The 14,474-nt window shown below is 40.6% G+C and overlaps 1 protein-coding gene across 1 annotated transcript; it reads left to right on the top strand.

Moving 5' to 3' along the window:
- Window positions 1-337: 337 nt before the first annotated feature.
- On the top strand, window positions 338-14,233 carry col28a2a (collagen, type XXVIII, alpha 2a). The gene is made up of 34 exons (XM_084544268.1): window positions 338-535; window positions 807-1,381; window positions 1,844-1,864; window positions 1,997-2,056; window positions 3,100-3,153; window positions 4,096-4,140; window positions 4,232-4,258; window positions 4,346-4,390; window positions 4,493-4,537; window positions 4,772-4,825; window positions 6,254-6,322; window positions 6,448-6,516; window positions 6,667-6,735; window positions 8,238-8,306; window positions 8,547-8,615; window positions 8,747-8,815; window positions 9,004-9,072; window positions 9,185-9,256; window positions 9,362-9,430; window positions 9,513-9,584; window positions 9,803-9,871; window positions 9,998-10,066; window positions 10,165-10,233; window positions 10,353-10,421; window positions 10,520-10,588; window positions 10,735-10,803; window positions 10,974-11,042; window positions 11,125-11,205; window positions 11,404-11,439; window positions 11,524-11,560; window positions 11,952-12,509; window positions 12,616-12,950; window positions 13,051-13,348; window positions 13,815-14,233. The coding sequence occupies exons 1-34, from the start codon at window positions 400-402 to the stop codon at window positions 14,060-14,062; spliced, it is 3,834 nt and encodes a 1,277-aa protein (XP_084400394.1). The 5' UTR covers window positions 338-399; the 3' UTR covers window positions 14,063-14,233.
- Window positions 14,234-14,474: the final 241 nt, after the last annotated feature.

Below are 14,474 nucleotides of genomic sequence, written 5' to 3'. Positions count from 1 at the left end.
TGCTGCCTCCTTATAAAGGAGGAGTGTCGCAGGGTCTCTCACACTCTCCTTCCAGAATAACTGATATGGTTGCTGCTGCTGCTGCTGCTGCTGCTGCTGCTTCTGCACAATTGATGAGCTAATCGGCTGTGCACCCCGGTCCTCTGCTGGCCCTGCTGCCTTTATTTAAGTCTGCACTTGGGGTTGCACTGAACATAGGAAACTGAACTTTCTTAATACTGCAAAGGAGGCTGCATTGTGAGTCAGTGCTAAATTATTTTAACTTAACAAATTAATACATCAGTTTGATCTTCCTCTAAACCACAATAATTCTTCTACTGATTGAACCACTTGTGTAGACTGTAACATTGATTCATTTTGCATTGTTGTTTTTGTTTTGTTTTTTCTGTAGGGGAAAGGATGTTCCCCTCCTTCACAACAGTGCTGCTGGTCACAGCACTGTCCAGCATCTGGGCCCAAGACTTATATGAAGATCGGAGAACTAACAAGAAAATCAGGGTCAGACCTCTGGCTGCAAATATCCATGATGGACAAGGTAAGGAAATTGATAAAATGAATGAAGAACAATTGAAAACACACTTTGATTGTGGTATTGCATCTATATTTCTTTAAGTCTGCTTGCTTATTCATTGTAAATCCTATCCTCACACTGATTATTCTACTCCACTGTTCTGCATCTTCAGTGTGAAATTAAGATTAGTTATAAATAAATGTCAGGATTGCTCATCATGTTGAATTAAAACACAGTCATTCAATCAATGAACTCTTGTAAAATGTGTACTGACTGTAAAGAGTTTTCCTTACAGCCATCCTTGATGAGGACTGCAACTTGGAGCTCTCCTTCTTGTTGGACAGCTCCGAGAGTGCAAAAGACAATCACGAGCAGGAAAAGCAGTTTGCTATGGATGTGGTGGAGAGACTCCAAGGCATACGGCTGCAGACCGGCCGCAGCTTGAGTCTGAGGGTGGCTCTGCTGCAGTACAGCAGTCACGTTATCACTGAGCAAACCTTCAGAGACTGGAGGGGAACAGAGAACTTCAAGACCCGGATAGCTCCCATCATCTACATCGGGCACGGGACCTACACCACCTACGCCATCACCAACATGACCAAACTCTACCTGGACGAATCCGGCCTTGGCAGCATCAAAGTAGCAGTGCTCCTCACTGATGGCATATCCCACCCGAGGAACCCCGACATTTTCTCTGCTGTTGCTGACGCCAAGAACCAAGGCATCAAATTCTTCACTTTGGGCATCACCCGGGCAGCCAACGAGCCAGCCAATGTTGCCCAGCTCCGTCTGCTAGCCAGCTCCCCGGCCTCCCACTTCCTCCATAACTTACAGGATGAAGACATAGTCGGAAAAATCGTCACTCACATTGTGAGTATAATACCTCGTCTTTTAGCACACGGCACTGAGGAGAAAAGAGATGTATTTGCATGGAATAAGGGTCACCGATATGTGTTGACACAAGGGCATGCTTGTTCAGGTATTTGTATAGATATGGAATGTAAGAATGTCCATGAAAGCTATGGATTTAAGGTTTAAGCTGCTGCTTTTGAAAATAGTCTAGAGATGTCTGTACAAAGACCTCATAGTCTCCTAACAATATCTGGGGATTTCCTGTCAGGATGTAACCGAGCACACAACTTAAACATGTTATTTATCTTTATCGGTTTTACTTTTCACAGTGTATACTCTTTGCTTCACAATTATTGTGCCACAACGAAGTGTGACAACACATCTAAATTTCTTCAGTGAATGAGCAAACCTGATAAAGATAGAATATATTGGTACAATGGTGATATTTACAGATATTCATCAACTTTGTTTTCTTTGCAGACGGGCTTAGCAGATGAAGGAGTAAGTACTACTACCATTATTAACTTTTACACAGACACTTGACACTTTGCTAACATAGACAAATGCACTGACTTTGACTGTATACAACTGCTTTGGTCACATTTTAACAAACATGTCTTTGTCTTTTTGAAGTGCCCTCTGGCTCAGAGATGTGCTTGTGAGAAAGGAGAGAGAGGACCCAGTGGGCCTGCGGTGAGTATTCAGCTTTAAACCTTTCAAAACACCAAAGACAATCTTCCTTTGAAGTGTCACAGTCGTCTCTAACAAGGAAGGATTTCTGATATTTGGTGTGGAGAAATTTAACATGATCCTGAAATTTTAGGAATGGTAATTGTTCCGTTTTTTTGTTCAGACAAGATGATTGCTTGCTTTACCAGCACAGCTTACAGGCATTTTCACAAGCAGTGCGTAAGTGGATAGGTGGTCCTGGTCCACATTCTAAAGGCAAATCTATGGCAACAGAAAAAAGGACAGGAGAGAAATATATTTGTTGCAACTCTGTGTGTACTCTCTCTGCAAGTTATTGTGCATTTCTCATGCAACATAAAATGTCTCCCATGGAAACCAGAGACACCACATTTAGACCTCCACTCCCTATAAAACTGGACCTTTGGTCCTCATAAATCTCACAAACAACCACAACTGTTGTGGTCAGTGAGAAAGAGATGGAGATAGATTTGCTGCATGGGACACCAGATATTACAAATAATCTCTACGTAATCTTGAATAAGATAATCCCAGCTACCCTAGACACCCACTCACATATTTTAACTCATATGTAACCATCTATTCAGTGCCCTCCGCTCTTAAGGTAACAGACAACTCAGGTAAGGTCAAGCTTTCTGGTGAACTGACAGACAGCTGTGTGACCAGGTGCTTTCTCCTCAGAGAGATTCTTCAAATTCTTACACTCAGACTAGGAGGCTCTCATAATTGCTCTCATTAGTTTAATAGCCACAGACTAGTAATTTTTGCTGGTTAGCAACTGACACACGCTGTCCAGGTGCAACTCAAGACGACAACTCCTGACCATGTGGACAAGACGCCTCATGTCTCATTCTTTCAGCTGTCATGCAGCCGTGTCAGACATCAGGTCACTGACCACTTTCCTTGTTTTCAGGTTATGGGTCAGAGTGCTATTTGTTAAAGAAATTTTAATGGACAACGACAAGAGGGTAAGTTGATAAATAATATAACTGATCAACTCTTAACTATAATCTTGTTTCATTTTCCAGGGGAAGAAAGGTCGTTCTGGTGATGATGGAGCCCCAGGCCTTAAAGGGCAAAAGGTGCGTGCCTTTTGATGGACATCATGAGTTTCATAGCTTGCGGGCACTGTTGTAATTTAATACTTCCTGAGTATGTCACGCCTGAATTCTTGGTTTATGTTTTATAAAAAAGTCCTTGGGGTTCCTTGAACTTTCTCGTGCAGTGTCTGTAAACTGTACACTACTTACCTTAAACATGACTGATTGGAAGCTTGAAGTAAAGTTTTTTAGTTGTTGGTCTCTTACTTACACTGAACAGCCTCTGTTATCACTGCTAACTTTTTTTCTCTTCACTCATTTCCCATGGAGTACCACAAGGTTCAGTTATAGGTCCCATTTTATTTTCTTAATGTTCTCGTTACAAACCTTTCACTGCCACACTGGCAATATGTAGAAGACTGTGATACCTGTTAGTGAAAAATCTTTGGGGAATGTCCAAAAAAGGTTCAAAAAAGGCAACTGGACTTATAGAAGTCCAGTTGCCTTTTGACTCTACAAGTCCACTTGCCTTTTTTGGATATACCATGACCTGGATGACTGAGAACCTTCACAGACTCTTTGGGGAATGCAAATATCTATGTATTTATAAGATAAATTCAAATTTGTAGATAAAAGTCAATCACAAATGGTTTGTGCATTTATAATTCTAGATACTTATTATTTCTTCTCATTTTGACATTTGTGTTCAGTTTGTGTGCACTGGCTTTGGCACACTACCTTCACTGGCTGTCAATTAAGTATAGAGTGACTTTGAGGTGTTTTGTTTCACATTTCTGACCCCGCCCATTCCTCCTCCAGGCCATCAAGATTGGTTTACTAATCATTCAGTCCCGTTCTTACAAGGGTTTCTTTTGCTTATTTTGTCTTTATTCCAAACCTGTTTATAATTTCTAAATTCTATGTTATGGTGTTTATTACAGGAGGTTTGATAACTCATATTAATTTATGTAATGATCTTATCAGGGTGAAGCAGGATTAAGTGGAGTTTCCGGGCGTGAAGGTGCAGAGGTAAATGCCATTATTCATGACCAAAATTAAGAAAACCTTCACTATTGTCTCTGCGTGTGTTCTCAAACATCTCAATATTTTTTATTTAAAGGGTAAACCAGGTTACAAAGGAGAGAAGGTAAGCAATTAGGTTCATGACAATGATGACATTTTATTGTACTGGCGTAAATTGAAGCCCATACAATGCAATGTGATTTCTGCACAGGGTGAGAGGGGGGAGTGTGGCACTCCAGGAATCAAAGGAGACAGGGTAAGACAATGACTGATGCAGCTACACATGCTGAATATTATGTTTTCAACTTGACTATTCATTCACAGTATTTGATTTGATTCAATCTGTGATGTATTTCAGGGTCCTGAGGGTCCACTTGGAGCAAGAGGAGTCAGAGGTCTGCAGGTTAGTGACAACCCATGTGTTTGTAAGCTTGTCACTTTATAGTGTTTGGACAAGCTCACAAAAGAGAGAAATTAGATGTTTTAACTCATGATCAGTGGGTAATGTCTGTGAATTCTCAAACTAAAAATACATGCAGGAATCCACATTTCGTCCTGCTCACACAGCTCTACACACACTTACCTTGTTGTTTCCGGATGTTTCTATATTAATGGATTTATGTTTTTTCCTGCCCAGGGTTTACCAGGACCACATGGAGACATTGGACCAGAGGGCCCTCAGGGAAAGCAGGTCAGCCCCCTTTCACAACTTTTACTTACCCTCACCGGGCACATCTGCTGTGACCTTTACATTTGCTTTTATGATTAGTTTAAATACGTGGTTGGAGCTTTACCACCTCAGTATTAACCCTACAGCACTGAGGTGTGTTTGTCTGGTAATAGACCCCTGTGTGAAGATTTGAAAATGTGCCAAAGTCTTCCCCCCATCATTACTGTTATTCACAAGCATGGGGGTGGACCATAAGCAAAAAAAATAAATAAAAAATTCATCACAAGTCTTGCTAATGGGTTGTATCCTGTTTCTAAATACAGGCTAGGAAATGCCTACAGCATTGTCAGCTTCTCTGACAAGGCCTGCTGTTAATAACATACATGGAAAGTCTGTGTGTGCTCAGTGTCTCGCCATGTGAAGACCTGTAGGCAAGATTTGCAAAGGTTGACAGGAGTCTTGGTGGTCCCTATACTGTACAATTTGTGTTTGCTTCCTAAAAAGGGAGTTCTTGTAAAACAAGCCTTTGTATGTAGTTTATATTTTATTTATTCATATACATACAGTACAATATAATGGTGTTTTTAATCAATTAATTGAACTTTATTGACATAACATCTTTCAAACAAACGAAATGCAAGTGTTTTAAAACCTGACTCACTACTCAAGCAATAAAATAACAATAAAAATACATTTAAAGGAATAGTACACAAAGTGAGTGGATTAAAATAGAAACTCTAAATCTAAAAACTTAAATAATAATGTAATAGAACAGATCACCAAAACAAATACTGACGATAAGAAATAAACTCAATGCATGTTTGAAAACTCTGCATAAAAGCCAGACTGAATACATACTTTCGAAGTTTACATATTTATATTTTCAACTATTCCTACATCTTTACATCTTAATAGACACATGTACAAGCCTACGTACATCTTAATCGTCTCACAACTCCTCAAATGTATCTGCTGTCCCTGTAAATTAAACTGTAGTATTAATCATCTAATGTTGTCATATATAATATAACATCAGTCAGAGAGACTTTAAACAGTTTTTCTAAATCATATGAACTTATATGATATGGACATGAAGACTAAATTTAGGGGGTGCGACACAGCGACATGTACGTCTTTGCCTTAGGCCCCACAGAACCAAAAAACGCCAGTGCACCCACTACCACATTTACAGTACACACAGCAGCTGGATAATTTACAGCAATGATTAGTAGCTTCGGTGGAGCATCTTGCATGTAATCATGTTTATGTGCGTTTGTGTGCAGTTATATTTACCATGATGCTTTGTCTTGTCCCGGAAGAGACTTAATACAATGAAACACAGCCTTTAAAGATTTAAATTAAAAAGTGTTAAAACTTGCTTGTATGTTGCTTCATGACTTAAGGTGCAGTTTACCCTGGTGTTAAATGTTATTGTGTTTGTGATCACAGGGTGAACGAGGCCTACCTGGCCCTCCAGGAATTCAGGGGGAAACCGGTATTGGACTTCCTGGACCAAAAGTGGGTCATTTTATGAATTGTTCTCTGAATACCTTATTGCACTTTGTAATTATTTGTGGTTGATTAAACATTGTCTACATTTCCTTGGGGGTCTATTATTATTCTAAAGGCACTTTTACCTGCAGGGTGACATTGGTTTCCAAGGCCGAACAGGTCATCCTGGACCTCCAGGAGTGGGTGAACCCGGCCTTCCTGTGAGTTAACAAGCATCAAAGTCTGTGCTTAATGTCTGTGTCTTAAACACCCATATCAAAGTTGTAGATGATCTGCTGTGAAAGACTGTGTATGTACTTTGATTTAGCACTACCTGGGTGATGTATTGTACACACTGGCTTTGTTTACAGGGACCTCAAGGACCGCAAGGAGTTCAAGGGGAAAAAGGACCACATGGCGAAGGGTTTCCTGGACCAAAGGTATCATTTCAAGTCTATGATTGGCAAATGAAAACAAAATATAATTTTCTAGATTAACTGAAAAGCATTTATAGTCTAAACCAGCTAAAGACAAAAGATACTCTTAAAAATCCTCAAATTTTCACTGTTTCTTTCGTTGATTACTCTCCTAATGACATTTACATTTCAATAAAACAGAGGAGAGAGATATCCATTGAAATAGAGAACAGAAAAGGCACGCAAAGATCCAGCAAAGCTGCCCAGATGCAGCTTAGCTGTACACACAGTATATGGAATTAAATTAAGCTCATGCACAGTCAAAGTGGGCAAGCAATTATGCATTAAAATATGTAAACCAAATAACTAAGGTAGTAAAAAGCTTCTGCACACAAACCCTCTCTAAGGTTAAGGATCAATCATTGGACACATATCTGAGAGGAGCACTGGGAGAGAATTATAGGGACGACAAGAAACAAAGTTTGCCATTTGGGCTCAAGCTTTGCTCATCTTTTAGTGACTTCAGATGTTGCTTCTGTTAGAGGCTGCAGATATTCGAAATAAAGGTCAATATTATGTATTATTAATACATTTAAATCTGCTTTCATTATGTCCTTAACCTACTCACAGAAATGTTGCACGAGTTGGTTGCTAGATTGTAAACGCACTAAGACACAAATTACCATTGTATATCTCTGTGCATGTATCTTTTAGTCTGGTTGTACGAAACCAGGCCATTCTGGAGTTCATAGCCTACATCTGTCAAAATCCAACTCTGTTCCAGCTCACTGAAGCGCAACTCTGGTGTTCAAGTGTCAATACTCACTCTTGGTAATATATTAAGCCTTTAAAAACTGTGTTTTTCTCCATGCTTCAACATGTTCCACTTTGAATCATACAGTTGCCATTGCATTCAGATGGAGAGAGCTGGGATTCAACCAAGGATTTAACAAGACATGCAAGACTGGGGCTCACAAGATAGGCCTTATTGTTGGTGACAGCTGGTTTTACTGTGAAGCAACAAAGAAAACAATCTAATAGTAGGATCATATATAATACCTAAGTAAGAGGAATAACTTAGGAGGAGTATGTTTGTGTGGTTCTCTGTAAAGAAATCTGAATGCGCTTTTGTATTTGCTAAAGGAACCTCTCGGAAAATATCCTGAAGCAATTTCACATCTGTTTAACCTGTGCTTAACCAGACTTCCTGGCAATTATAGTTTTTACTCCTCTGCTGTATTTTACGTCTCGTTAAAGAGGTGATCAAACCCTCTGTCATCCAATCACCTACCTTTCACTTCATAATTCACTGGAACTGGAAAGGGTTAAAGAAGGTTTGAGAGATGCAATGTAGACAAAAAAACACTGGGCCATTCCTACCGCATAGCATCATGTCGTATCAATGGCAGGAGCCAACATGCTCCTCTTCCATACCCTCTGTACTGAGAACATTGCAGATTTAGCTGTGAACCAAACTCAAGTGGCTGTTATGTAACTGACAGAGATGACCTGGTTTTCATCCACAGGGGGATCGAGGGTTCCCAGGACCGAGGGGGCCAAGGGGACAGCAGGGTGTAGGAATTAAAGGAGAAAGGGTGAGTTGTGAAAATTCATCGCACAAACAGACAAATGAAATGACATGTCCAGGACAGAAACATGAGGATTTACCTCAAAAATAAACATATAATTGAATTTACACATTTCTGACAATTTCAAAACACAGTGTCTGCTTAATTTACAATATACAGAATACATATCATCTAAATAACCAGGTGAGTCACAGAGAACTGATACATACTGTATGTAATAAAGTGACCATGCTTTTTTGCTTCCAGGGTGACTTGGGACCTTCAGGGTTTCCAGGGCCAACTGGACTAACTGGAGCGGGGATACAGGGAGAGAAGGTCAGCAGAGTAGTTTATCTAAATGTTACTTAAATGCCTTACATTTCTCTGCCCAATGTTCTTACATGTGCAATTCATCAATAGTGAATACTGCTGACCACAGATAAATCTTATCAATTATCACTGCACAGGGAACGGAGGGACCAAGAGGTCCACCAGGAGTCAGAGGAATTCCAGGAGAAGGTTTACCTGGACCTAAGGTTAGTTAAAGTGCCCATGAAATTCATGTTTAGATTACACAACTGCAAGATTAGTCCCACAGACATGTCAGTCCAGGATTATTTTACACTATCCTGTCACTTCGGTCCTGGTTTAGTGTTAAAGCACTCATTTGGTCTCATGTGCTGTAATAACTTATTGAATGTCTTCATGCTATTTCTATTCCCAGGGAGACCAAGGTTTACCAGGTGAGCAAGGCGCTCCAGGAGAGAGAGGCATTGGTGAATCTGGTTCAAAGGTAAGACTTCCTGAACAATATGTGCCAGAGTATTCATGGTCTACAGTATGAGTTCTAGCATGAGGAGAGAGCCAATACATCAAAATTAAATAACCCAATTCTACTGTTACAGGGAGAACCTGGATCAGCGGGAATAGGTGGCCTGCCTGGTCTTCCAGGAGAAGATGGCGCTCCAGGACAGAAGGTAAAGAAGACTCAGATAGCAGTGTCTGACCCTTAACCTTTCTTTGTCCTCTGGCTCACAATGAAATGATTATTGTTTTCAGAGGGTATTGCTTTCTTCTCTTAGGGGGAGCCTGGCTTACCTGGTTTAAGAGGTCCCGAGGGAGCACAAGGCATTGGCACTCAAGGAGAGAAGGTATGTTTTAGATATTATATTCTTGTGCAGTGTACAGCTTATATTGCAACAGATATTATTCAGATGATTTCTCCTGTGTCAGGGTGACCAGGGTCTGAGAGGCATCCGTGGGTTACATGGACCTCCTGGGATTTCAGGACCTTCTGGACCAAAAGTAAGAATACAAAGAACTAGTAAATCTAGTAGTGGTTCCTTTGTAAAGTAGCAAAAGCTTCTGTTTCATGTATCTTGAATCTGTTCACCCTCACATTCACCCTACCTTTGAATAGAGCCAAAAAGTTTTTTTTACAAGTTGTTGGCAACAAACGTTTTGTTAAAATATGAACAAGCTTGAATAGGATCCTAAGTCTCTTGCCAACTTTAACCTTGCAGGGTGAACGTGGGATACCGGGCCAGCAGGGCGTGTCAGGGCAGCCGGGGCGGTCCATATCAGGTCCAAAGGTAAATTTAAAAACACGTCATCAAACTGTCTCTTAACACTGATCATGGCAGGCAACCAGAAGAGCTATCAAATAGAGTCTGATGCAAAGTATTGCATAAGCGAACTGTTTATTGTCTTGTGTTCAGGGTGATGTTGGTCCTGCTGGTCCTCCTGGTCATATTGGGGAAACAGGCTATGGACTACCTGGTCCAAAGGTAAATGCTGCCACTTTCTATTTCAGCATTTGTTTACATTATATTAGACAGCACTGGATTGGATTGTTGGTCTCTTATCTGTGTATTTTGATTTTTAGGGTGACCGTGGTCTTCCAGGTTCATCAGGTCCATCCGGCCCAAAAGGCGAAGGCCTCCCTGGCCCTGTGGTTCGTATCATTAACCAAGACATTACAAATTCTGATACGTTGCGCATCTTACAATTTGGCCACTGTTAAGTTGTGTGCAAGTTGGCCATGCTAAAGATAATTTCTTTACTTTTTTTCAGGGTCCTCCAGGCTTGCCGGGCTTACCAGGTGAGCCAGGCCCTGAGGGACTGGGACTCCCTGGTCCTAAGGTTTGTGCTTTTGTTTCTTTGTTTGCTTTCTTACTTTTTTCCTGTATGTTTTGTGTATGTATGGTGGTGCTCTTTTGACAAAGTCATGCCTGTTCTAGGGAGACATTGGCTTCAGAGGGTTGCCAGGTTTGCCTGGTCCACCTGGAGAGGGTTTACAAGGACCACCAGTAAGAAACATTATCTATAATACAATTAAAACAAACAAATTAAAGCTAGAAGAATAAAATGTTGGACTTCTGACAGTTTTCTTTGTGTATGTTTGTAGATTATTGGTTCCTTATGATTAATATGCCTTTTAATTGTGTGATTTAAGGGTAATATTGGGAGGCAAGGACCTTCTGGCCCAGCTGGACCTCCAGGAGAAGGTATTCAAGGTCCAAAGGTAAATCCCTGCATAAGTGCAGTAAGAGTGAAGAAATCTTGTTCACTTGACTGGTACTTATGTGTTACACAATAGACGAACTGGCTGCAGGACCTAATGTAACAATAATTTATGATCAATCGTAACTCTGGAACTCTTGTTCTCAAGTGACGTCTAAAATCTCATTTCAGGGTGAGCCAGGATCTCAAGGTATGACAGGGCCGAGAGGGCCTCAGGGAGATGGATTTCCTGGCGCTAAGGTGGTGGATTTACATGTATCTTTCCACGATTTTATTGAAATCTATTTAACTGGTCTCTGACAGATTAATTCCATTGTTACAGGGTGATCGTGGATTACAGGGTGAGAGAGGAACGAAGGGTATAAAAGGAGACATGGGAGATCATGGAGTCCCCGGTGAATCGGTAGGCGTCCTCCATTCCTTAAATAAATCATCACAAAAAAGTGTTTTAAGAAGTGAATGTACTGTGTATCAGTCAAGTCAGATTAGTTGTTTGATTAATATAATCACCACCACCATCATCAAAATCATTATCAACACCACCATCTAATGACACAAGACTGAACCACTCATGTTGTTTTGAACTTTTCTCAAATGCCAGGGGAGACCAGGAGCAAAGGGAGACGCAGGCCTCACAGTAAGTACATTAATTAAACAAATGGTTGAGCTGTCACAATTAATTTAAGGGTTTATATTAATATATGTTCTCTATATTTTTCAGAGAGAAGACATTATTAAGTTGATCAAAGAAATCTGTGGTGAGAATGAGACTTGAACAAGACTTGTTCATTTTTTATTAAACAAATAATGCTGTCTAAAGGGAGATAACACAATGTGTAAGGAGACCTGATATATCTCTTAGGAGAGCAGCTCAACAGGTATAGGTGTATTGTTTCAATTTTAAATTGCTTTGTCCAGATTTCAGCTGCAGAAGCTATTCATTTACATGTTTTACATCATTAGACATGACATCATTTTAAATTTATATTGCAAATTATCCACTATATGAAGTCATGTTTATGCCCGCATGAGTCAACTTTTGAGGAAAATAATTGTTACTCTTGCTTTACTGCAGCTGTTTCATGGCAACAGCCGAGTCTGGAAACAAAGCAGCACAGAATGAATGTTAATTGTTCTTCATTCTTTCAGGATGTGGCATCAAGTGCAAGGAAAGGCCAATGGAGCTTGTGTTCGTCATTGACAGCTCAGAAAGTGTCGGCCCTGAGAACTTCGAGATCATCAAAGACTTTGTCACGAGGCTGGTGGACCGGACCACAGTTGGACGCAACGCCACCAGAATCGGTTTGGTACTCTACAGTCTGGACGTCCATTTGGAGTTCAACTTGGCTCGCTACGTGAACAAACAAGACGTCAAACAAGCAATTAGAAAAATGCCATACATGGGTGAGGGTACTTACACCGGCACTGCCATTAGAAAGGCAACTCAGGAAGCTTTCTTCAGCGCCCGCCCGGGGGTCAGAAAAGTAGCCATCGTCATCACTGATGGTCAGACAGACAAACGAGAGCCTGTCAAGCTTGACATAGCTGTGCGGGAGGCTCATGCTGCAAATATTGAGATGTACGCTCTGGGGATTGTCAATTCTTCCGATCCTACACAGAATGAGTTTTTGCGAGAACTCAATCTCATTGCCTCGGACCCAGACACTGAACACATGTACCTTATTGATGACTTCAACACGCTAACAGGTGATAACCACAGTCAGATGCTCTAAATATCATTCCTTTATCAATGTGTTCTGCCTGGTGGCTGTAAAATGCCAAAAAAATAACATTTCTTAATTTCCTTTCTCAGCTTTGGAGTCCAAACTTGTCAGCCAGTTCTGTGAAGATGAAAATGGCGCCCTTATCTACAATCACATTACAAATGGTCATTGGAACGGCAATAATGGGAATGGTTTTAATGGAAACAATGGACACGGTGGGAACACTCATGGGTATAATGGCTATGGCAATGCTGGTTATGGAAACAATGGAAATGGAAACAACGGGAATGTAAACAACGAGAATAGAAACAACGGGAATGGTTACAACTACCAAGAGGAGATCTTAAATCAGAGACGCCCCAACAGCCGAGGTCGTGGAGACACTTTCACGCTGCCCATCAGCGCTGATCCTCTCCCTTTTCAGGTCTTTGCTTTTGCTCACAGTACAAAGTTTTAATTGTCTTTACTGTTGGGAAAAAAAAAATTATAGCAATACTAACAGAGTTTGTGTTGTTTTACTGTAGGTGGTGGAAGATGATGACGGCGAAGATTTAGACTTAAGAGTCCACGTGCGGGGTGGTAGCTCCGTGTCTGTAGTCAATAAAACAAAAGTGTTATCGCCTCTGAGAGAAAGCTCTGTCTCCAGTGAAGGCGTCTTATCATCTTCATCGTCATCTTCGCGGCCATCTTCGCGGCCATCTTCGTCATCATCTTCGTCATCATCTTCATCTTCATCGTCATCTTCAGTGTCATCTTCAGTGTCATCTTCTGCAACTTTAAACTCTAAAGAGTTGCAGCCTGTGGTGACTGTCCTGACTGAAGGTGAGAAATGTACTACTGCCCAGTGGGCCTTTCTGACGGAGCTTACTACTTGTTAACCTTAAAAGCAGAAACACAACAATTTTTTTATCCAACATATTTATGGAGCTATATCACCAGAATTTGTGTTTTCAAATATTACAAGATATTAAACATCTAACAAAGTAAAATGAGAAGTCCAACAGCAATCATTTATCCAGAAATTACAATTCTAAGAGGGAGTGTGTTGGGAGGAGTGTAACAAACCTTGATATTTTCAGTTTTTACAGCTTTGAGCAGCTCTTCCATTTTTTTGTGTATTGCATTGTGATAAAATCGTATCCATCAACAGCACACAGTATAACTGATTTAAGTAGTAGTTGCTTTGAAAATACTTCATTGTGTTACTATACTGTATATGGAACTGGTTCATTCTTCTTTATAAATATTGTTTGGAAAACGTGTGTCTCACAAACCATTTCCTCCCCAGCCGCCCCTCTTCTGAATCCTCGCTGTAACCTCAGCCTGGACCAGGGCACCTGCCGAGAATACAGCATCCGCTGGTACTATGACAAGCAGGCCAACGCCTGTGCGCAGTTTTGGTACGGAGGCTGCGGTGGAAATGAGAACCGTTATGAAACAGAGGCGGAATGCAAGAAGACTTGTGTTCTGTACAGAACAGGTAACCTATCTGGAGTTTACATGAAAATTGGCGTATTTTTTATGATCCTTTATTGATTGATGTACTTTTTTGTTTGTTTTTTCAGATGCATAAAAGGAGGCGAGGCCCTACTCTTCATAACTACTCTTCTGTCAGCTGATTTGTTAGTGTCATGTGATGCAGTCAGTCAGTCAGTTGTGTTGAGGAAACACTTTTATCCTGAGACAGAAATGCATTTTGGATCAGTAGACTGCAGGTTTAACCCAATTAATGTCTGTGTGACTTATTAACTTCTGTAAAGACTGACAGTATTACCTCAGACAAATTCTATTAAGCTTGATACAGCAGAAGAAATTCTTTATTCAGGGTTTGCCTGTCCTGGTTTTAAAGTGACATAAAATCATAAACGTTACTGCAGTTGACATTAGCCTATAGATACCTTTTATACCTCTCAGAGCTGCGTGCTGTACAAACACTGAATATATTTCT

Source organism: Chelon labrosus (assembly GCF_963514085.1).
Source record: "Chelon labrosus genome assembly, chromosome: 5".
NCBI lineage: Eukaryota > Metazoa > Chordata > Actinopteri > Mugiliformes > Mugilidae > Chelon > Chelon labrosus.
The sequence above is the reverse complement of the archived record's forward strand: the minus strand, read 5'-3'. Positions and strand labels throughout refer to the sequence as shown.

Excerpts from the sequence above, each read along its gene's own strand:
- col28a2a (XM_084544268.1), top strand. The coding sequence starts at position 400 with ATGTTCCCCTCCTTCACAACAGTGCTGCTGGTCACAGCACTGTCCAGC. Across the intron at positions 4,259-4,345 it reads CAGGTTACAAAGGAGAGAAG|GGTGAGAGGGGGGAGTGTGG; the intron begins GTAAGCAATTAG and ends ATTTCTGCACAG. Across the intron at positions 11,440-11,523 it reads AGGGAGACGCAGGCCTCACA|AGAGAAGACATTATTAAGTT; the intron begins GTAAGTACATTA and ends TATATTTTTCAG.